The sequence below is a fragment of the Sinohyriopsis cumingii genome, chromosome 6 (genome assembly GCF_028554795.1).
Source record: "Sinohyriopsis cumingii isolate HCF-2022 chromosome 6, ASM2855479v2, whole genome shotgun sequence".
Lineage (NCBI taxonomy): Eukaryota > Metazoa > Mollusca > Bivalvia > Unionida > Unionidae > Sinohyriopsis > Sinohyriopsis cumingii.
The window spans coordinates 88,546,172-88,569,266 of NC_142966.1; the positions used below are offsets into that span (position 1 = coordinate 88,546,172).

General features: G+C 34.0%; 1 protein-coding gene across 1 annotated transcript in view; it reads right to left on the minus strand.

Moving 5' to 3' along the window:
- Positions 1-23,095, minus strand: part of LOC149797400 (glutamate receptor 2-like) — a 196,476-nt gene continuing 173,381 nt past the window's right edge. The window contains exons 15-18 of the mRNA XM_089962177.1: positions 17,323-17,428; positions 16,453-16,593; positions 14,043-14,132; positions 1-2,075 (exon numbers count right to left, since the gene is read on the minus strand). Of these exons, the coding sequence (XP_089818303.1) occupies positions 1,965-2,075; positions 14,043-14,132; positions 16,453-16,593; positions 17,323-17,428 (448 nt within the window). The 3' untranslated portion in view covers positions 1-1,964. The remainder of the gene's footprint in view (positions 2,076-14,042; positions 14,133-16,452; positions 16,594-17,322; positions 17,429-23,095) is intronic.

Genomic DNA, 23,095 nt, shown 5'->3' on the forward strand with positions numbered 1-23,095 from the left:
CAAAGTTTGTCAATTTTAATCAATATATGAAAGACATAACAAGAAAAATGACATTTTGCAGATGTCAACTGATGAACTAATATTCTATGCACTCAGTATACATACTTTATAGAAGGTTATGTCTACTGTGACATTATTTCATTTCAAAATGACAACATTTTGAGATGGGCTGGACAACAGGGGTCTCTTATTTCAAGTTATAATGTCGTTATTGATATTTTTCAGTACATTTTATTTATAGGTCCAACATGTGTATCAGGAACTAGCAGAGGTTTAAGATAAATTAAAATGTTCAAATTCTGCAAAATTAATATAAAATTACTGTTATAAAATTTCTATGGACCATTTCTGCCAACCAAGAAGATACAATTCGCAAAAGTATTGATTGTTCGTCTTAAGATCTGTACACACATTATTTCAAGAGAGCCACTGCAAAACCTGAATCATACATATTCCTTATTTATTGATTATTCATTTTTCCCAATTTCTTTAGATCATAAAGGGAAAAGCTGATCATGTATTTGTTCTTAAAATTTTGATTGTGTTAATTTTAAACCTTGCAAGAAAGAAAATTCAGGGATCTTTAATATATACACGAATGCATTTGTTAAATACTGCAAATATTTCTTGAATCAGTGTACCTTTGTGTTTCAAGCATAATTTGCTCACAATAATTACATCTCTGTAACAAATAAAAAAATTAAAAGCTGTTAGTTTTCCTGTGGTACTCTGAGAGTACAAAGAATGTCATAGATATCGATGATATAAAATAAAAAATATTGACCAAGATGTGTATGGAATACTATTAGATATATAGATTCAGTCTTTTCAGAGATAACTGTCAGACTCGTGCATATAAGATAGCAAGTTCATATGGTTGTACATTGAATGCAAGTTAAATTTTTTGTACTTGCATGTAGGTTTTATGGACGAATATTTATAACTGCTACATTTGAAAATAATATAACAAATGCTCATGTATGTATAGTTAAAACTCAACAGGGATTCACAGGTCTTTTGAATTTGTAAGGTGTATACTGGTCTGTCATTAATATCTTTGACAAATATGTTTATTTGATACAAGTACGTGTATCTGTAAAGTGTGTATGGGTAGCCAGTCAATTTTGTTAATAATAAACACATGAATTCTAATGTTCAGACTTGGCTTATAATGCATATGTGTCATTCTTTCAGAATGAATGTCAAATACTTAACACATTTCCTTGATTTTACAGTACTGGGTAACCATCACAGCTACTTACATTTCAACATTTTTTAAAACATTAAAATCGTTACGATTTGATTTTTAGCACATTGAATGTGTTCTTTGAAAATCCGTATATCTGGCGACATAATTTTCCCTTTCTATTTTTTGTTCATTTTGGCATCATTTGACTTGTATCAGCTAAATCTGTGTGATTCTTAAAAGTATAATTATAAAACTTGTGTCCAAAAATTGCAAGTGTCTCAAATACTATCCAAAATACCTCATTTCTGAAGGTACGAATCTCATATTAATAATCATAATAGTCACTGCAGCTGCACCAGCACTGTTGCTGCCATCAATAATAATAATAATAATAATAATAATAATAATAACAATGAAATAATAATAATAATAATTTACTATTATAATTTACCCCAATCACATCCTCATTTCAATGTGTCTGTTTCTAACAAGAAGCTTGCAATATAACACAGTCACACACATGAACACATGATAACAGACACATGGACAGACCATTTCCATGGTCTCCACGTCTTTCAGAAGCACAGTGATTAAATAATTTTTATTAAAAATTCATGAAGAGTTAAAATATTTACAGGTCCGCAATGGATGAAGAAGAATAGACGTAATTTTAACACACAGTAGGAAGGCAGATATTTAAAGAATGTTAAACTTGATAAATGACTGGAAGATAAATTCACACATAGTTCACAAACATTAGATGACATATATCCTATCAAAGGATCTTGGTATGGCTTGTGCCAGTAGGACTGGTGCTTTCAAAGGTCACAAGTGGAGTGGCAGCTTGACTTATGAGACTTCCAGGGCTTCCAAGAGATTGACCAAACTGGAACAGAAATTAATTGTCAACTGATAGTCAATGGAAAAGAACTGTGATAATCAGCATTCAGTCTAGATTTGAGATATTGGATGCACAATATATATATATATGATATAACTTTTACTTTCTATACATGTCTGATATACACTGCTGAGAAAACAGTATGTTATATATACATAAAAATTAGTTACAAGAATGTTTTACATGATGAACTCAGTGAACTGAGCACACATCCCCAACCAAACCAGTTTCTTGATTGGGTACCGGTAATTTTAAAATAAAGTGTTCTTTCTTTGCCAAGAAGGGCAAATAGTTCTTGAGGAGGGAGTAAAGAAGATTATCAGATGGCAAATTGTCAAGTTCAACTAGAAATATGTATCAAAACTCTTGTTTCCAGTCTTTTCTCACTTACTCATTCAATCCCTACCTTCTACCACGGGGCCGCAAGTGGCCGAGTGGTCTAAAGCGCTCTCCGTTACGGAAAACTGCCATCTCACCTCTGCCTGCATGGGTTTGAGTCTCGGATTCGGCTAATGTGGGTATGTGAGAAAGCTTGCCAGTAACTTCTCGTGGGTCGGTGGTTCTTTCCGGGTTTTTTCCGGGTTCTTCCTCCACCATTAATACTGGCCGCCATGTATAGCCTATCGTGTGCTGAAAAATGGCATTAAACCCTACAACAACAACAACTTTCTACCACTCTCTAAAGTTGGTAGGGGGCAAAACATTAAGTGTGTGCTTTTATTATTCATATCAAATAAAATGCCAGGTTTTAACTTAATTTTTTTAATTTGTAAGAGCAGTTGTGATACTTTGCTCACTTTTGAATGGAAGTGATGATCTGCATTGTCTCTAATATAACACTGGAAAGAATAATGGTAATTGCATGGTTTGGGCATTGTTGCCTCAACTCAACCATTTTTGCACAAGTTAGCTGTGAAAACCAAATAGCTGCAATAGAAATGAAGGAGCTAACAGAAAATGACATGTAATTAGAGAAGAAATTCCTGCAAAACATGTGGAACAATGTAAAATAAAGATTAACGATGTTGTTCAATGATGCTTTCGCATGGATTGAGAATGTAGAGGTCAAAATGCTGAAATTGGAAAGTGACTTTTCTTTTTTGAAAGGATGGTACCGAGTAAGGATCTCAAGAGTGAGCTTGCAGCAACATAAAAAAAAATATTGAAGTGATCTGTGATCAATAATGTCAGCTACAGATGTGAGGATGGAAAATGATACAACCATGTTCAAACTTTTTTGTGGGTACTTGTAAGGATCAATGTACACCCATCCATGTTAAATTATTTTAGTAGTGGTCTCCAGTGTCATAAAGACTACATCACTCCAAGTAGTATCAATATGCCACTTTTGCCCCCATTTTACGTTTTTGGGCCCTGATATTTGTCATAGTCTCATGACTTGATAAGCATGCTGCATACAATGGGCATCCTATGGATGATTAGCATTAAACATCCATGAAATGGACCAGTCATGGGGGGGATAGAGGATTATGACATATATCAGTGCCTAAAAGGGTAATAAGGTGGCAAAAACTGGCCAGATTATTTCTACTCATACTATGTACAACACAGGAATGATTAGCATGCAGACACATTCTTGAGACTGTATACGGTATCTGCACACATCAGTGGCAGGCCACTAGGCAACCAGTACTAGATCAATACTTGAATACTGTTTTATTACAGTAAAACCTGTCTTGAAAGACCACTGTTATGTAAGACCACCTGTCTTGAGAGACCTTATTCTCAATGCATAGATTAATTGATTATATAGTATTATGACCTGTTATGAGAGACCACCTGTCTTGCAAGACCAAAATTTTTTGGCAGAAGGGGTGGTCTTTCAAGAAAGGCTCTACTGCACCAAACATGTGGTAATTCTGATGTTTCTGAAACTCCAGTTTGGCTTTGATGTTCTTTATCATTTCCTTTGCTATATCTTTGCCTTTTTCTTCTCCATATCGTTTTAGAGTATATTCTACAAGTTTTAATATCAAGTGTGAAGATATTGCTGTAATACATTCATGTCTGAGGAGCTGTGATTATAAGTCATCTTTCCATATCTTTTATTTTATTTTCTATTTCATTTTATCCCATGATCATTAAAGATGAATCATAACCCATATTTGGTAGAGTTTCTTGTTCTAAGGTCTTGATACTATTAAAATTAAGCTGTTGATTTTTTTATTGATATCAGTTACTTTTACCTCATGGCATTATTTGAGAGCATTCCATATCTGATATAATCTGGTTGTATTTCTTTTACATGCAGGTAATGTACTTCTTTAATAATTTGTGGCAGAAAGTCTACTTGAACTGTTGCCACTTATATATCTTTTTTGCTTTTAAAAGCAAAATTACTCGACTTTTATTGTTTGTAAATCCACAATTGCATGATTTCTTATCTGTGTTCAAATTTGCCCGTGTTTTTGCTTTCCTGCCAGCACAGGTTCAAATTCAGCCATGCTTGTTATTTTATCTTCAATAGTTACCAAATACAGTTTACTAGTTGTGTTGCAACTTTGTGCAAGCAGCTCTGAATACACACATACTCATGAATGTAAACATATCAAATCTTAATTTGGCAATTTGTTTATGCCAGAAACACCAGTTATTATTTACTGTTTTACTGGTGCAACTGTCATACAATCATAGAAAATCTCTTCTTCGGGAAATATTAAACATTTCCCAGAATTATGCATTCTCATCGTTTAACATTGGGTTCAGCATTACAGTCAGTAGAATAATCCACCAATTTGCCTATACCTTTTACATCCAATGATCATTATTGCTCAGTGACATGTTAACCAAACAATTACAACCTTGTTGAATGACAGTAGACATCCTTCTTTTCTCAAATGAGTCAATGTTAGTATAAAATATTTGCTGGAGTGGTTTTGCACCAGGATTTGCAGTCAACTTTTGGCGTTTGCTTGTGCGATGATTACAAACTGACCTTGAGTTGGTTGTGGTCCATCTGGGTGATTCCAATTGTTGATTTGAACTTGAACAAGATTATATCTGAGTGTATACAAAGGTCTGGTAACACTCTTTTAAGCAGATATTCATCGACAAGTGGGACAAAACTGATATAGACATTAACGTCCATTGCTAATTGGTGTAACACCCCATCAGTAAATTTTGCAACCTCATCATCACAGTAAGAATCCATCATGTATATATTGATAAACCGATTCTTAAACAAAATGTTCAAAATGCTCAAGTACCCAAATGGACTGATACCTAGTCCTTCGAGTTGTATTTTATCTCCGGTAAAACCAGAAGCAAAAACATTTTTATAACCTTAATCAAACTGGATATCTTTTTAATACTGCTACTGAACTCCACCACCAGAAAAACCAGATGTGATGAATAAATATGAACCAGGCTCACTCGCGCACAAATAAAATGTAAGATTTAGGTTTAACAAAACCATCTACGTCTTCAAAAAGAAGTCCACCACTTGTTATGGTGGCAGTCTTTTCCACCTTTCCTTCACTGATCAAAATTCTTATGTGTCCTGTAAATGAAATTACTATGAGTGGTGGCTCCAGCAACTCTGCAATCTTTGCATCCATGTTTTTTACCCCACAGCCTCAGCTACATCTATATAACTGAGATAATAGCAACCAATGTCTCTGATTCACCTAGACTGACGTCAAGAACAACACAGTAAACTCAATCAAATCCACTTTGTGGCAAATCTGCTCAGTTTCAATACAGCACTGCATAGTCAGGCTGAATAATGTCCACAAATGTTAATAGACATTTTGTATAATATCAAACATACTTTAATATGAAATCAATAACTCCTTGCGGGGTTGGTGAACACACCATTGCATGCAGCACTTCAGTAACAGGATGACAACATTTGGGACCACCCAACTGAGTTTGTACTGGTACATGTATAGTCGAATAAAACAGTTGTGTTTACAGTGTCTGGTTAAATAATTAACTTCAACGGGTGGTGCATGTCCATACGAGTCAAAATACCATATTGAGATATTACCACTTATGGGACCCAATAAAAATAAAACATAGACGTGTACTGCACTTGTAATTCTATTTTTAATTTATTGCAGTCTTGGCCTAAATGAGTAATACTGAATACTCTTTTACTTTGATCCATTAACAAGCTTGCCCATGTGATCTGGGCCATTGTTTATACATTATTGTTTTCATCTAATACCTTTTGCATGATAGCTTTGCCATCCTCAACTATAATCCACTTCCCATTGCCAGATTTGCAATCAATGAAACTGATATTAACAACTGCAGGCAGCATTGTCTCTGTTGATGGTAGTGTAACTGGGGCTGAGTCACTAATCATTGTATTTGATCTCGAAATCATTGAGCCACCTGCAATCCCAGTTGTTTCTTTGGATCCACAGCAGCACTTTTAATGCTACCAATGATTCACATTGAAAAGTGTTCAACAATTGGTGTAGTGCATGAGGCCATAGCACTTTTGGTGTGCCTAAGAACAATCCACGAATGTCACAGAGGCCAGTAAATGGGTTTTCTCACGTTAACACTGCACACAGGTTTCACATGTCCACGTACGACAGTCATTATTATATTAAATGTCAGGTCGAGCTCCAGTGTACAGTTGTATCATCAATGTTTCACCTCAAAGATTAACAACATGCCCATCTTGATCCAAAAGAGTAAAATGAATATGTGTCAACCAATTGTTTTGACATGATAATATACAGGTGATGCGGGTGTAATCACCATTAAATCAACTGGTTCCACAGTTGTTGAAAACCCAAACAGAAAATAACCATGAACAAGTATGAAAGTTGTTTCAGACCTGCTTTCATAAATGCCATGGAAAACATCATAAGTTAAATTGATCTGTGTCGCTGAGGTAATCCTTACAATTTCAGGTGCGATTTGATATCACACATGTAAAAATCGTTTATCATCTGAACTGTCAGGCCAACCTAAAACTAATTTTACTGATGACTGCAATGTCAATCACATACATCTGAGATTTTATTGGGATGACAAGACTAAGTATGAACTTATTGGCACATAATGAAATTTTAGTCTTCACCAGCCACCAGCTTGATTCTTCATAAAATGTCTTCATCATTCGATTCCAAGTCATAACATGCCAGCAGAAAGTTCAGTATTATTCCACCTGGTGCCAGTGTCTGTTGAAAATATGAATGAGTTAATCGCAGGATTGTGATTGAATATTAGGCCAACTGTAATACACTCGCAGCAATGCAAATGCGATTACAAGTGTGCGTGATTCACAAGCGATATTACTTGCCAAAAAAGTCACACTAAATTCAAGTTTCAATAATGAGATTGTGATCATCGAGATAACGCTCTGGGTTGTATTTACAACAACCTGCTGCATCATGGCATATATTTCATACAAGATGTCTCAAGCATTTCAGAACTCCTTATCGGTGTCGCATACATCATTATATCACTGATAACGTCAGCAAATTCATGCATCAGAGCAAGTATTTTTGTCCCTTATGTCATTGGCAAACAGTCACTGGCAAGTTGATGTGGCTTCATTAATGACTTCTGGTGCATTGTTGCCTGCGCAAAACTGATCTCACATGTGTTTCCAATTGATCTGCGAGGTCGTTAGGGTCACATAGTCAATCAAGGCCTTCTTTCTTTGTGGGGTATACATTTTGGTAACAGTTGCTTTGCCAACCTTTGTACCTCTTCGCTACCCATTCTGATTTTTCTTCCACTGTGTGAGATTCAGGTACAGGTTGTGTGGCTGTACATTTTGGCTGTTGCTCTTGTTGAAATCCTGCTCTTATTTAGACAAAATTTGCTATTTTTTTTTACACGTCACGTATAAATTCATTCCACTCTTGACTTGATTCCTTACCATTATTAAACCTTTATTAATGTATCCACTTGGCCCAAACATCAGTTGCTGTCGTTTTTAAATGAACCATGTAACTTAGCCCGACATACTTTATTGAATCATTTGGAAAATTAGCTGCAAATGCTACAATATCCTTTTTGAATGCAAAGTTCATTAAATATTTCAACACATGACAACTTTTGACTTATATTTGGATGGTGTTGATGCCTCAGCTTGCTCCTTCTTGGACCTTAGGGTAACTGTTATGTAGTCCCTGCAGTTTCTCATGCTGCATTTTGATAGCCTTGGTGAGCATTGCTAACTTAGGAACTGTGACCAGTTTTTTCCTGTTCCCATTAATGCTGCCACTTCTTCCACTGCTGCTCTTGTAGCCTTTTAAAAATATTCAGCAGGTTCAGCTATTTCCTTTCTTGGTTTAATCAGTGGTGCCAACTGTGAGGCCTTCTATAACAATATGAATCAGTTTCTGCTGTTCATGAGTGGATTTATGGTGTCACTCCTCATAACATTACTGGCAGACATTTTATATGATTGTTACCATTGCTAAATTAATGTGTAAGACAGGTTTGTATCCAGACATGCACGATATCTACCCCAACAAGTTCCAGTCAATAGTGAGAAATTTATACAATTCGTTTGTGATCCGCGCAATTATATTCTGAAATTCATTCAAAGTGCTGTCAGCGGCACACTGAATCAAACGAATAATTTCAAGACCATGCATGTCAATGCATGAGATATCATTAATGTTACACTTGTCATGGATTACTTTAGATATATGTGCATATTGTTGAGTTAAATAAATGATGTCAGTGTTTTAATGTTGGCCTTGCAAAAATATTTGTGCAGGATCGACTTGGTGCTCACGCATCACATTGTCATAAATAGTAGTCATTTACAGGAAAGCATCTGTGAATTTCCATTTTCTTGATGCCATTGAATAATACGGTATACAGTATGAGTTCAAACTTGTAATGGACAAGCAGTAATTGCTGATTTCAAACAAAGTCAGCAGCGATATCACTACTGCACAAAATAAATCAACAGGAAAACCATCCTGGTGAAAAACACATTCAAGGATATAATTACTGTGAGCCTGGTGCACGAATGGATATAACAATCGATTCTAACAAACAACCAAAGCACGGTGAAGCACCAGTAAATTGTAGTGATACTACATGTCACCAATATGGCACTGACTATAAGGCATCAAATGATATACATGCATATCACTGTGCCGATGTCGATCTCATCCATGACTTGAATGTGATTGCTGACCAGGTGCTTGAGAACAAATTGAAAGGTGGGTCGGCAAAGGAGGTATGAAAGCCAAGATTACACACAGAGGCTCTCATTAAATATACTGTGCATCCATAGGATGCTAGGTCTTGTTGGAAAACATAGTGAATAACCAAGTTCTATATCAGCCATGTACAGCCTTCATTTGCGAATTTGGAATTTGGTATGGAAAGAATTTCGATTTACTCTTAAATAAATATTCATGTCAATTAAATGCCAATGTCTTCGCAAGTCTGCTGATTTAAACGAAACAGGTATTTATAAAGTAATGCATGCAAATTATAAAGTAACAACTTATGAAAGAACATTTTAAGAGAGAAAAAAATATATATTTCATGTGTGGTGTGTGTGTAATTTGGATTTTAAACGTAGCTTTAACAATTTTTCAGGTATACTGCTATGATGTATGCAGTGTGGCAGTTTATAGTGATGTCTAGCACTGGGGAATCATGCTGCGTGGCAGTTTATAGTGATGTCTAGCACTGGGGCATCATGTCGTGTGGTAGTTTATAGTGACGTCTAGCACTGGGGCATTATGGTGCAAACATGTAGTTAGCACACATTAATATCGACAATTTGTCATTAATGATATTTATAGTCTTTTCTGATGCTGGCCGTTTCCACTGACCTGAGTTTTTCCCAACATTTTCGGAAGCCTTTGGACATTTAAAATTGATATTGCTGGTGCTGATAAATCTGGATTTTGTTGTTGGTGGTGGTTTTGTCAGCGTAAATTTATGCACATGTCTATCATTTTCCATTTGTGGCATACCATGCCATACTAGTTGTTGAATGGCATGCTGCTCCATTGAAGGTGCTAGACACTAGAAGTTCTATCAACACCATGAACATTTCTGTCATCTCCTTCATAGTTTCTGATCATATCATCCATCTGTTGGTTGTTATAAACCATGACAACAGGAATCTTGTGTTTCGTCAAAATAATTTCTTGGATGAATGGATTATTGTGAAGCTCACTTAAAACATTGACCACATCATCAGCTATATTTATTCTGGAATTATATTTTCTTCACATTTTCATTTCCGGTCTCTGAATATCTTGCCATTTATTTGTGTATTAGATTTTGGAGCAGTGAAACTGCGTCAACCCCCCCCCCCCCCACACACACAATGGCTCTTTTTTGAAACATTTAAGGCTTTTATGTGTTTTTTTTCCCATTCTCAATATTATGTGTTGCTGTTCTAGTATAAAAATCAAAAAGAATTTTGTAAGAAAATATATTTATTTATTCATTTTTGTTTGTGGGGGTTGTTCTAAGAGTTGAACCTCTATCATCCTGCTTTCCCAAGCCCCATGTTTCCTTCTCTTTGACTAAATTTATACATTTTTTATAAGTGTATTTTTACATTTTACGTATGCCCACCAAAAGATATATTTGTCAAGAGTTTCAATAACGTGGTCTCTATTTCCAGGGATCATGACTAGTGATCTTCATACTATCCATATGTGTTATGTGTATGCTACAATGTCTGCATATAAGTTCTTATTCACATGTTCGATGTGTCACTTAAGTGACCAGGAAAGATTAGTGGAGAGTGATACCGACTGATTTTTTCATTTGAATCAGCAGCAACAAATCAATATGTATTCGTCCATGTTGTTTAAGTAGGGATAGTTCAAGCAGATCAAAACCTTTTCCGTAAGTGAACACCTTAACATTGATACAAGGGGAAAATGCTTTAAATTTGTTTAGAGTGGTCTTACTAACATGCATAGAAATTCTGATATTACCAAAGTTTAGTTCACCCGGTATTTTTGAGGCAGGTCGCAAATATCCGATCAGTAACCGGATATAACCCAGACAAAATCGACTATTCTAAACATCTGTTGTCAAGACTTTTTACTTTTATCAGACATTGGTGGGACCCACTCTGGCGTTGTTATGTAACTGGATCCATTCAATGGTTTATACTGTGAGAGATGTACCTTGAATTGGATACATCTTTCAAAAGTCCATCCCGATCCCAAATTGAGGTAATCCTCCAACATCTAAAGAATCTTTCAACGCCTTTGTCAATTTCATCATTCATGGCATCAGGAGTCTTTTATGGTTCAGGATTGTACGAGCACTGCTGTGAACCCACAGCGTAACAATCATCATTGTCAGGTTTTATTTTATTGTCATAACCAAATGCGTATTCAGAACAATATCTACTTTAATTCCAGACTGGCCAAGGTTTTGTAACAAAGATGTGATTCCAGAAATCATTTATTAACAGTTGTCGAGCATCTCTACCAGTTTGTATGTGCTTGGAATAATTGCCATAACTCACCATTATGCATTATGAAGTTTGAAGTCAAGTACTTGAGCTTGATGTGCTCGGTCACAAACATACTCAGCAGTTCCATAATGTTTTCATTCACCCTTAATATGACAATGGTTTTTCCATTCTCAGTATGTCAAAGGTTTCATTGAAACACACCTACTATCTCAAGTAAGTCAGCTTTGACTCTAGATATCTCTACAATAAGCTCACATGCAAATTGAATTGTTTTACCATTGCTTTTGTAATAACAATCGGTGGTGGATTCAGTTTAAGTAGGGGTCTCAATAATTCAAGTATGTCTGCCTTTCATATACAACTTGGCAGTTTTATTATATGCTGTTGTGTGATCTGTTTTAACTAAAGTATGGTAGACATGCTTATGTAATGGAAAACCTCCCTTAATTAAGAAATCCATCAATAACTTGTTTAAGTTTTTGTATCTGCCAGGATCAGAAACTGCAATCATGTCAGTCCTAGCTATTTGTCATTTACTTCTGTATCAGTCTGTGCAATCACATAATAATTATTTAAATGGATCATAATTTTTCGTCCATATCACTTTGTAGTTTTCAAAATAAATCCATTAAATTATGGTAAAAAATTTCAACTATGAAGATTTACGTTTGCAAAAAAGATCAAAAATACCGTATTGCCATTTTGTTTTTACAAAAATTAATAATTAATTGTCGGTGGGAAAATTCAATGATTGATGCATAAGCATGGGCGCCTGCAGCATAGGTCAAAGGGTGGGTGGGTCAAATGACCCTCTCCAAAATCATGATGCAATATACAGACATATATCTAAATTCCGACAAGTTTAATCATGCAAATGAAGCTGAAAATATGTCACAAGATTCATTTCAAAGCGCTTAGTAAATATCAGCTTAAGTTTTAGACTGATTCTATACTAACTCTCCCAACCATGACTGACTGTCCCCCCCCCCCCCCCCCCGCAAAAAATCCTGATCTCCGACATATTAAAAATCCTGCGAGCGCCCATGTGCATAAGCTCTCTTATTGTCATTATAGTATCTACTGGTGTTCGTTAACAAATGGACAAAGGACTTCACAGACCATACCTTTAAGTATTATCATTAATTAGTTCTCCTTATTAAGTCCATCACCATAACAAAACACCACATGCATTTTAAAATGTTTGTTGTAAACCACATATTTAGCATTAAGAAATTGTTTGGAAAACTCATGATGGGCCCCTCCCTTTATGAGATAATACCTAACAATAAGCCATTACTATCTATGCATCGTGTAATAATAATAATAATAATAATAATAATAATGCATTATTTATAGAGGGTGACTCATTAGTCACGGACTATTCTCCCTTGAGGTCCTGACAAGGAGAGTATAACAAATACACATTATATGATGATAGCATTAATAACTGTTTATTTTAATATGTTTAGTATTACATGTAAAATACAAAATTCCATTATCTATTAGAAACACATACATGCTGTTGATATCTCTTTTTAAATACTCTAATATTTTCAGCAGAGTTTACATGTAGTGGAAGCTTGTTCCACATACATAGACAGTACTTATAGGCCGACTGGATATTTTCCAGCTCTTTCACTAGAAATATTCAGTTATTTTTCGATATTAGTAAAAAAAAAAATAGTTAAAAAAATTCTGTTCTAACCTGGTGTAGATTTAATCAAATAGCTTATCTCTTTGAAGTTAAGGCCATGCAAGATCGACCATTTTGATAAAATTTCCAGAAGTTGTAATCACACAGCAAGGTTTATATAGCCTGGGAAGTATTAGTCAATTCAGCACTGTTGACTGCCTAGCGACCTGCCACTGATGTGTGCAGATACTGTATACAGTCTCAAAAATGTGTCTGCATGCTAATCATTCATGGATTGTACATAGTAAGAATAGTGATAATCTGGCCAGTTTTTGCCCCCATTCCACCCTTTTAGGCTCATATATGTCATAAGCCGCTATCCCACCATGACCTGTCACTGTCGTGATGTTTAATGCTAATCATCCATAGGATGCCCGTTGTATGCAGCACGCTTGCCAAGTCATGGGGATAGAGTCTATAACACGTATCAGGGCCCAAAAACATAAAATGGGGGCAAAAATGGCATATCTCCACTCTGTATGATGCTTAGAGTATGGAAAATAAAACTTGTATTATTTAGTCTCTTTTAAGCAGATTGTATATGGCCGATTTCAGACGATAGTAAAATTAAAAATAAGGTTCTCTGTTGCCTGGACTATGGGTTACATCATGCAAGTTAAAGCTAGTTGGAGAAGAAAAAAAGGACCAATCATGTGAGGTGGTAACATATTCCTTTTGCACATCAGCAGTTCTGGCTTAAATCACTCTTCTGGTAAGTGCAAAATGGTTGCCCATCTCAGGTCAGTCTTCTGGATTATCCCATTTCATTTCAGTGTTAAACCAACAATATTACATGATCAGGCATTGTATAAAGTGTTAGGACTTAAATAAATAATATGAAATTACCCACCATTGGCTGCTGCTCTCGGTCGACGTAACCCACTTCTTTTAGTACTTCCATTGGTTGCTTCTTAACAATCCTTACACCCGTCGACTTTACCTTATACAGAAAGTTTTAGTTTAATTCCTTTTTGGTTTTGTGCATACATGTTATATTAAAAATATATTTGAAAATTAAGAATTTTTTTTGATAGTCTAAACAAAGCTGCCTGCTTCTACAATCATGTTTTAATAATTATGAATCAGGAAATTTAGACAATTACTGAACTGATAAATTATTCCTGAATAAACTATAGCAACTTGGTCTTTTTGTAAAGTAACAACAGTTTCATCCACATTTTGTGTCTTGGTTATCTTGAGAAAATTCGAAAGGAGCATTTTGACTCAGTCATTGATTCCAAGAATAGCCATAGTACTGCACTCTACTGTTAATACTAATTTGATATTTATAAGAACTGGTCATTATAAAATGTTTGAGACCATTTGAATATACATCATGTGTCAGCCAAACTAGAAAAAAGCTTTAGTTTAAAACATTTATTTCTTGGCTATGAATATAAAATGAGTTTCACATTGAGCTCAGAATTTTCTGGTATCTGTGCCTAGCTAAAGATCATAAAACGTGTGCCTGATTTTGAGATTGAGCTTAAAGTTTCAACCAATCAAACTGAACAAACTAAAATCCTTTGCAATTTGTTTGCTCAAAATCTAATTTACATGTTACATCAAAATGCTGGTTCACAATGAAATAGTTATTTTATTTTACTTCTGTCTCTCTTAACTACCATATTCAAATTTCTTCATTCAGTGGTCAATGCTTTATCTTCAATCAATGATGTGAGTGTAGATTCAGTTAACCATCTGTTGAGGCATGCAACTGTTAATTTCTTCATGTTATCTTGTGTGCATATTGGATGCAGCATGTACTCAAGCATTTAAATGTGCACATTGGATGCAGCATGCAGTCAAGCATTTAAATGTGCATACTGGATGCAGCATGCAGTCAAGCATTTAAATATGCATATTGGATATAGCATGTAGTCAAGCATTTAAATGTGAATATTGGATGCAGCATGCAGTCAAGCATTTAAATGTGCATATTGGATGCAGCATGCAGTCAAGCATTTAAATGTGCATATTGGATGTAGCATGCAGTCAAGCATTTAAATGTGCATATTGGATGCAGCATGCAGTCAAGCATTTAAATGTGTACATTGGATGCAGCATGCAGTCAAGCATTTAAATATGCACATTGGATACAGTCAAGCATTTCAATGTGCATATTGGATGCAGCATGCAGTCAAGCATTTAAATATGCACATTGGATACAGTCAAGCATTTCAATGTGCATATTGGATGCAGCATGCAGTCAAGCATTTAAATGTGCATATTGGATACAGCATGCAGTCAAGCATTTAAATGTGCATATTGGATGCAGCATGCAGTCAAGCATTTAAATGTGCACATTGGATGCAGCATGCAGTCAAGCATTTAAATGTGCATATTGGATACAGCATGCAGTCAAGCATTTAAATGTGCATATTGGATACAGCATGCAGTCAAGCATTTAAATATGCACATTGGATACAATCAAGCATTTCAATGTGCATATTAGATGCAGCATGCAGTCAAGCATTTAAATGTGCATATTGGATGCAGCATGCAGTCAAGCATTTAAATGTTCATATTGGATACAGCATACAGTCAAGCATTTAAATGTGCATATTGAATGCAGCATGCAGTCAAGCATTTAAATGTGCACATTGGATGCAGCATGCAGTCAAGCATTTAAATGTGCATATTGGATGCAGCATGCAGTCAAGCATTTAAATATGCACATTGGATACAGTCAAGCATTTCAATGTGCATATTGGATGCAGCATGCAGTCAAGCATTTAAATGTGCATATTGGATACAGCATGCAGTCAAGCATTTAAATGTGCATATTGGATACAGCATGCAGTCAAGCATTTAAATGTGCATATTGGATGCAGCATGCAGTCAAGCATTTAAATGTGCATATTGGATGCAGCATGCATTCAAGCATTTAAATATGCACATTGGATACAGTCAAGCATTTAAATGTGCATATTGGATATAGCATGCAGTCAAGCATTTAAATGTGCATATTGGATGCAGCATGCAGTCAAGCATTTGAATGTGCATATTGGATGTAGCATGCAGTCAAGCATTTAAATGTGCATATTGGATGCAGCATGCAGTCAAGCATTTGAATGTGCATATTGGATGTAGCATGCAGTCAAGCATTTCAATATTCATATGAGCATTATCTACTATATCTTCAAAATAATGCACACATTGACTTATGGCAAAAAACAGCCCTACAGTATAACTTCCGAATTACTTTGAGCAGTGAGTGAAACAGGCTGAGCATGACAACAATTTAGAGGCTGACCTACCTGTTTCTTTTTCCTTATTCGAATGTGTCGGTGTATGAAAAACTCTATTAGTGCAATGCACATTGCCAAGACAAGCCCTCCAACAAGAATATGGAAAATACCTGATACATGGCTCAAAGTCAGTGCACTGGTAGTTGCATCCTGGAAAAGGGAAGGGTGAGATTTAAAGGTACAGCTTTCTTTATAAATGTATTTTGTTTTCATTTCTTTTGTTTTTTATTGTTTTGTTTGTTGGAGGGTTGGGGTTGGGGTGGTACATTAATTAAACAGAGACCTACTAAGCTGCTGTTTTTCTTTTTCCTTTTCATAGGCCAGAATTTAGTTTCCTATAACTATTCACGCTTATTTAATTTAGAATGTCATTTGTCTGTAAAAATGCAGGTTTACAGCATCTATCAATCTGCATAAAAATGGCTTTCATGATACACAAAAATATTTCCTTTTAAGTCAACATGTATTATTTTGTATGATGAATCTGTGAAGTGTATATGTTGCAACAACCGAGAACTGTATATAAATCAAACTGAAATTATACACGATAAAATACATGAGTCAGTTATAAAAATATAAACCAATAACCTATTCTTTTGCAAAAATAGAATCTTATTAATACTGATGAATAACCGCATAATAATTATTTATCGTATTTAGAAAATTCACTTTTTAATGTAACATGAAACAAAATCTTTGACTTCTATTTTTGTTATAACTTAATTACTATTAGTATGGATGAAACCTCTCGTAAGGGTCTCTGGGTGCATTGCAGGCATAAGTACATAAGTAATGCATGAAAGGACATATCCGTCAAAGGGGTATTTTTGCAATAAATACAGTCCTACGAGACAGATATGTAAATAGATGTTAACTTACTTTTGAGTCCATGCCACATTCACCCTTGGCATACCACCATTTTTGCTCAAGTTTGTGAAGCTCACCAATTTCCCTCAAATTTAGGACAGCAATGTTCAATGGAGTTCTATAATGCAATTCAGAAGTGCAAACTATCGCATAAGAATATTCTTAAAATCATGATTCATTCTTTTTACAATTAGTAGAATATGTTTAACAATTACCTTTATATGTCCTATAATTCAATATATATATATATATATATATATATATATATATATATATATATATATATATATATATATATATATATATATATATTATTATTATTAACTGGACTTGTTTTAAGCTGACATCTCTGGGAACTGAATAGTATGGAATCTAAGGCAAGTGGCTGCTTAATGTAGGTGTTTTGGCAAAGCAATTGATTTACGAGACATGAACAATGTGAAAAGTGGCTGCTTAGGGTAGGCGATAGCTTAACAGCTGGGACCTTCAAGGCAGGTTTGACAATATATATATATATATATATACAAATAATACTATCATACAGGTTAGGGAATTTTGAATTCGTACTCTACGGAGATTTGAACCCAGGTCCATGGGTAAAAGGCAACCATTGCCTTGCCTGCACACACGAGCCCATATTCCCTCACAACCAAGCACACATCACCAAACAATGATGTTACTCAATCAGTGTTATATGCATTCGTATGTAGCAGACACTCGTATGACAAACTAGTAATTAATTCTCCTGTATCTACACAGTCATTCCAGATTCCTATGAAAGAAATCAAGGTATATAGAATTAATTATAGAGAATTATAAATATACACCAGACAGAAATGAAAGTGCTACCTCTGGATTCTATAGAAAATGCCTGATAATAGTAGGCAGAATTAATATTTTCATACAAATAATACTATCCTACAGGTTAGAGAATTTTTAATTCATACTCTGCAGAGATTGGTGGTAAAGCAGCATGAGTGGTAATGCTACTCGATTTCAAAGACAGGGTTACGTCTTAGGCCTCGAGTGGCTGAGTTGTCTAAAGTGCTCTCCATCACGGATCACTGCCATCTCACCTCTATCTGCATGGGTTCGAGTCTCGGGCTCAGCCAATGTGGATGTTTGAGAAAACTTGCCGGCAGCTTCTCATGGGTCGGTGGTTCTTTCTGGGGTTTTCTGGGGTTCTTCCTCCACCATTAATACTGGCCGCTATGTACAGCCTATCTTGTGCTGAAAAATGGCGTTAAACCCTATAACAACAACAACGTCTTAGGCTACATCTTACGATATTGGAGGTGCTCACGAGTTATGTGCTTCTGAGAGAGTGATGTATGATAGGTGAAGTTGTTTGCATCTGAAACATGCATGATGGAGAGACTGTTGGCATACCTATATGCTCCTTTGATGTAATGTGGATGACATTTCTTTGGATACTGTACTTGTGGAAACTGTACATGATCTAAGCATACTGCTAACTAAAAATGTCTGCTCCTTTGTGTTCAATCAGCATGAATTAGTCTAAAGTACACTCTCTTTAGCACCTATTAAAATATGAAAAATAAATTTTGCCCTACTAGACAATACCAGCTTCTGAAAGTGCAATGAATGAATTACCAGATATAAAATGCATAAAAAAAGTTATCTGCACTTTTTTTGTTACAATCTACCTCTGAGGTGACAGGGGACAGTTCTGCATACTGGCCCCTGGCAAATTTCTTAACACAAGGGTATGGTGTAACTTTTTGAGATATTATTGTGCGATAACTAAAGATATAGACATATTTGTGAATTTGGTCTTTCCAGCTTGTGTTGTTCTTGAAACTGATGTGAGGCAGTTGCACCTGATGCAGTCACAGCACAGTATGAAGCCAGTGAAATACCAATAGTTGGCTAGGAAGCAGAGATAGCTACTTATGGCAGTAGACATGTGGGTTCAAAGAAAGTAGAATATCTAAAAAACTGATTGGATGACAACTATTTTGAATGGCATCAAACTATTAAGTACATAATGGTTTTAAAAATTATTACCAAGGGAAAGGGCTTGTGTTTGCACTGTGAGCATCACATGTTCTCAAAAATGGCCTTCGTACATGAAATACGCCATTATAAATTTGGGGTGGAGTGCATCAAGTTTTTATTCCATGAATTTTCATTGACTTGTCCAATCAAGTGAATGATATTCTTATGTGTTGCTTTATTACACCTATCCAAAAATATGGACCTTTTTGACCTCACTTATGTATTTTATTTTTTATGAATTTTTATATTAGGCAGGTGGATGCAACATTAAATTTTGTGCAACAAACTGTCTCCTGCCCCTTGAAGTCTAGGTAGTGAAAAGACCAAGTAGAGCTAGCAGTTTTTTTAAAGGTGCACATCTGGAGTAAAGCCAAACTGTATAATTTATTACCCATATTACACCCATCAATCATACACCAAAATAAAGGGAATTAAAGGTTCTTTGAATACCTATTAGATATACAAGGTCTTTTTTAAATAACCAGTATAACCAACGAGGAAACCTGGGGAAATTCTTTTTCTTTAAAATTCTAACCCCCTGCAAAATACGAAAAATATGAAACTGTTGAGGACCACCTTGGATGTAACCTTTGTTATCTCGCTTAATGGTTAGTGGTCACTTATGACATCACCCATTTAAAGCTAAACATTTATCTGCATTGCATATTTTGACCATTGAGAAATACATTTTGTTGCATGCACATGTAGCTAACACTGTATTATGCAGGTTTTTAATTATAATTGTTAATTAAGGTATATTATTGTCGCTAACATGAGCCCAAGTAATTTTGAGGAAAAATATATTATTGCTTGCTTGGTTGTAGATCATAATGTTCTTTATTCCTAAATGTATTAAAACTTTCCTTCTTCAAAACAATTTGTAAAAGTAAGTTGTCAAAAAATCTCTGTTTCAGTGTTTTCTTGAAATAAAAGTAGAAAATGCCATCAAACACAGATTAATGATTTTCTTGAAATAAAAGTAGAAAATGCCATCAAACACAGATTAATGATTTTCTTGAAATAAAAGTAGAAAATGCCATCAGACATAGATTAATGATTCCTTGAAATAAAAATAGCAAATGCCATCAGACATAGATTAATGATTTTCTTGAAATAAAAGTAGAAAATGCCATCAAGCACAGATCAACGATTTTCTTGAAATAAAAGTAGAAACTACCATCAGACATAGATTAATGATTTCTTGAAATAAAAGTAGCAAATGCCATCAGACACAGATTAATGATTTTCTTGAAATAAAAGTAGAAAATGCCATCAAACACAGATTAATGATTTTCTTGAAATAAAAGTAGAAAATGCCATCAGACATAGATTAATGATTTCTTGAAATAAAAATAGCAAATGCCATCAGACATAGATTAATGATTTTCTTGAAATAAAAGTAGAAAATGCCATCAAAAACAGATCAATGATTCTTTTGAAATAAAAGTAGAAAATGCCATCAGACATAGATTAATGATTTCTTGAAATAAAAGTAGCAAATGCCATCAGACATAGATTAATGATTTTCTTGAAAAAAGGTAGAAAATGCCATCAAACACAGATTAATGATTTTCTTGAAATAAAAGTAGAAAATGCCATCAGACATAGATTAATGATTTCTTGAAATAAAAATAGCAAATGCCATCAGACATAGATTAATGATTTTCTTGAAATAAAAGTAGAAAATGCCATCAAGCACAGATCAATGATTTTCTTGAAATAAAAGTAGAAACTGCCATCAGACATAGATTAATGATTTCTTGAAATAAAAGTAGCAAATGCCATCAGACATAGATTAATGATTTTCTTGAAATAAAAGTAGAAAATGCCATCAGACATAGATTAATGATTTTCTTGAAATAAAAGTAGAAAATGCCATCAAGCACAGATCAATGATTTTCTTGAAATAAAAGTAGAAACTGCCATCAGACATAGATTAATGATTTCCTGAAATAAAAGTAGCAAATGCCATCAGACATAGATTAATGATTTTCTTGAAATAAAAATAGAAAATGCCATCAAACACAGATTAATGATTTTCTTGAAATAAAAGTAGAAAATGCCATCAGACATAGATTAATGATTTCTTGAAATAAAAATAGCAAATGCCATCAGACATAGATTAATGATTTTCTTGAAATAAAAGTAGAAAATGCCATCAAAAACGGATCAATGATTCTTTTGAAATAAAAGTAGAAAATGCCATCAGACATAGATTAATGATTTCTTGAAATAAAAGTAGCAAATGCCATCAGACATAGATTAATGATTTTCTTGAAAAAAAGGTAGAAAATGCCATCAAACACAGATTAATGATTGTCTTGAAATAAAAGTAGAAAATGCCATCAGACATAGATTAATGATTTCTTGAAATAAAAGTTAAAAATGGTATCAAAGATTAATGATTTCTTGAAATGAAAGTAGAAAATGCCATCAGACATAGATTAATGATTTCCTGAAATAAAAGTTAAAAATGGTATCAAAGATTAATGTTTTCTTGAAATAAAAGTAGAAAATGCCATCAGACATAGATGAATGATTTCTTGAGATAAAAGTAGAAAATGCCATCAGACACAGATTAATGATTTCTTGAAATAAAAATAGCAAATGCCATCAGACATAGATTAATGATTTCTTGAAATAAAAGTTAAAAATGGTATCAGACATAGATTAATGTTTTCTTGAAATAAAAGTAGAAAATGCCATCAGACATAGATTAATGATTTTCTTGAAATAAAAGTAGAAAATGCCATCAGACATAGATTAATGATTTCTTGAAATAAAAGTTAAAAATGGTATCAGACATAGATTAATGTTTTCTTGAAATGAAAGTAGAAAATGCCATCAGACATAGATTAATGATTTCTTGAAATAAAAGTAGAAAATGCCATCAGACATAGATTAATGATTTCTTGAAATAAAAGTTAAAAATGGTATCAAAGATTAATGATTTCTTGAAATAAAAGTAGAAAATGCCATCAGACATAGATTAATGATTTCCTGAAATAAAAGTTAAAAATGGTATCAAAGATTAATATTTTCTTGAAATAAAAGTAGAGAATGCCATCAGACATAGATTAATGATTTCTTGAAATAAACGTTAAAAATGGTATCAAAGATTAATAATGTTTTCTTGAAATAAAAATAGCAAATGCCATCAGACATAGATTACTATTTTCTTGAAATAAAAGTAGAAAATGTTATCAGACATAGATTAATGATTTCTTGAAATAAAAGTAGAAAATGCCATCAGACATAGATTAATGATTTCTTGAAATAAAAGTTAAAAATGGTATCAGACATAGATTAATGTTTTCTTGAAATAAAAATATAAATGCCATCAGACATAGAATAATGATTTCTTGAAATAAAAGTAGAAAATGCCATCAGACATAGATTAATGATTTCTTAAAATAAAAGTTAAAAATGTTATCAGACATAGATTAATGATTTCTTGAAATAAAAGTAGAAAATGACATCAGACATAGATTAATGATTTCTTGAAATAGAAGTAGAAAATGCCATCAGACATAGATTAATGATTTCTTGAAATAAAAGTTAAAAATGGTATCAGACATAGATTAATGATTTCTTGAAATAAAAGTAGAAAATGCCATGAAATGTAGATTAATGTTTTCTTGAAATAAAAGTAAAAAATGCCATCAGACATGGATTAATGATTTCTTGAAATTAAAGTAGAAAATGCCATCAAGCACAAATTAATCATTTTTTGCTTTACATCTTATAGATTCCTAATGAATTCCAT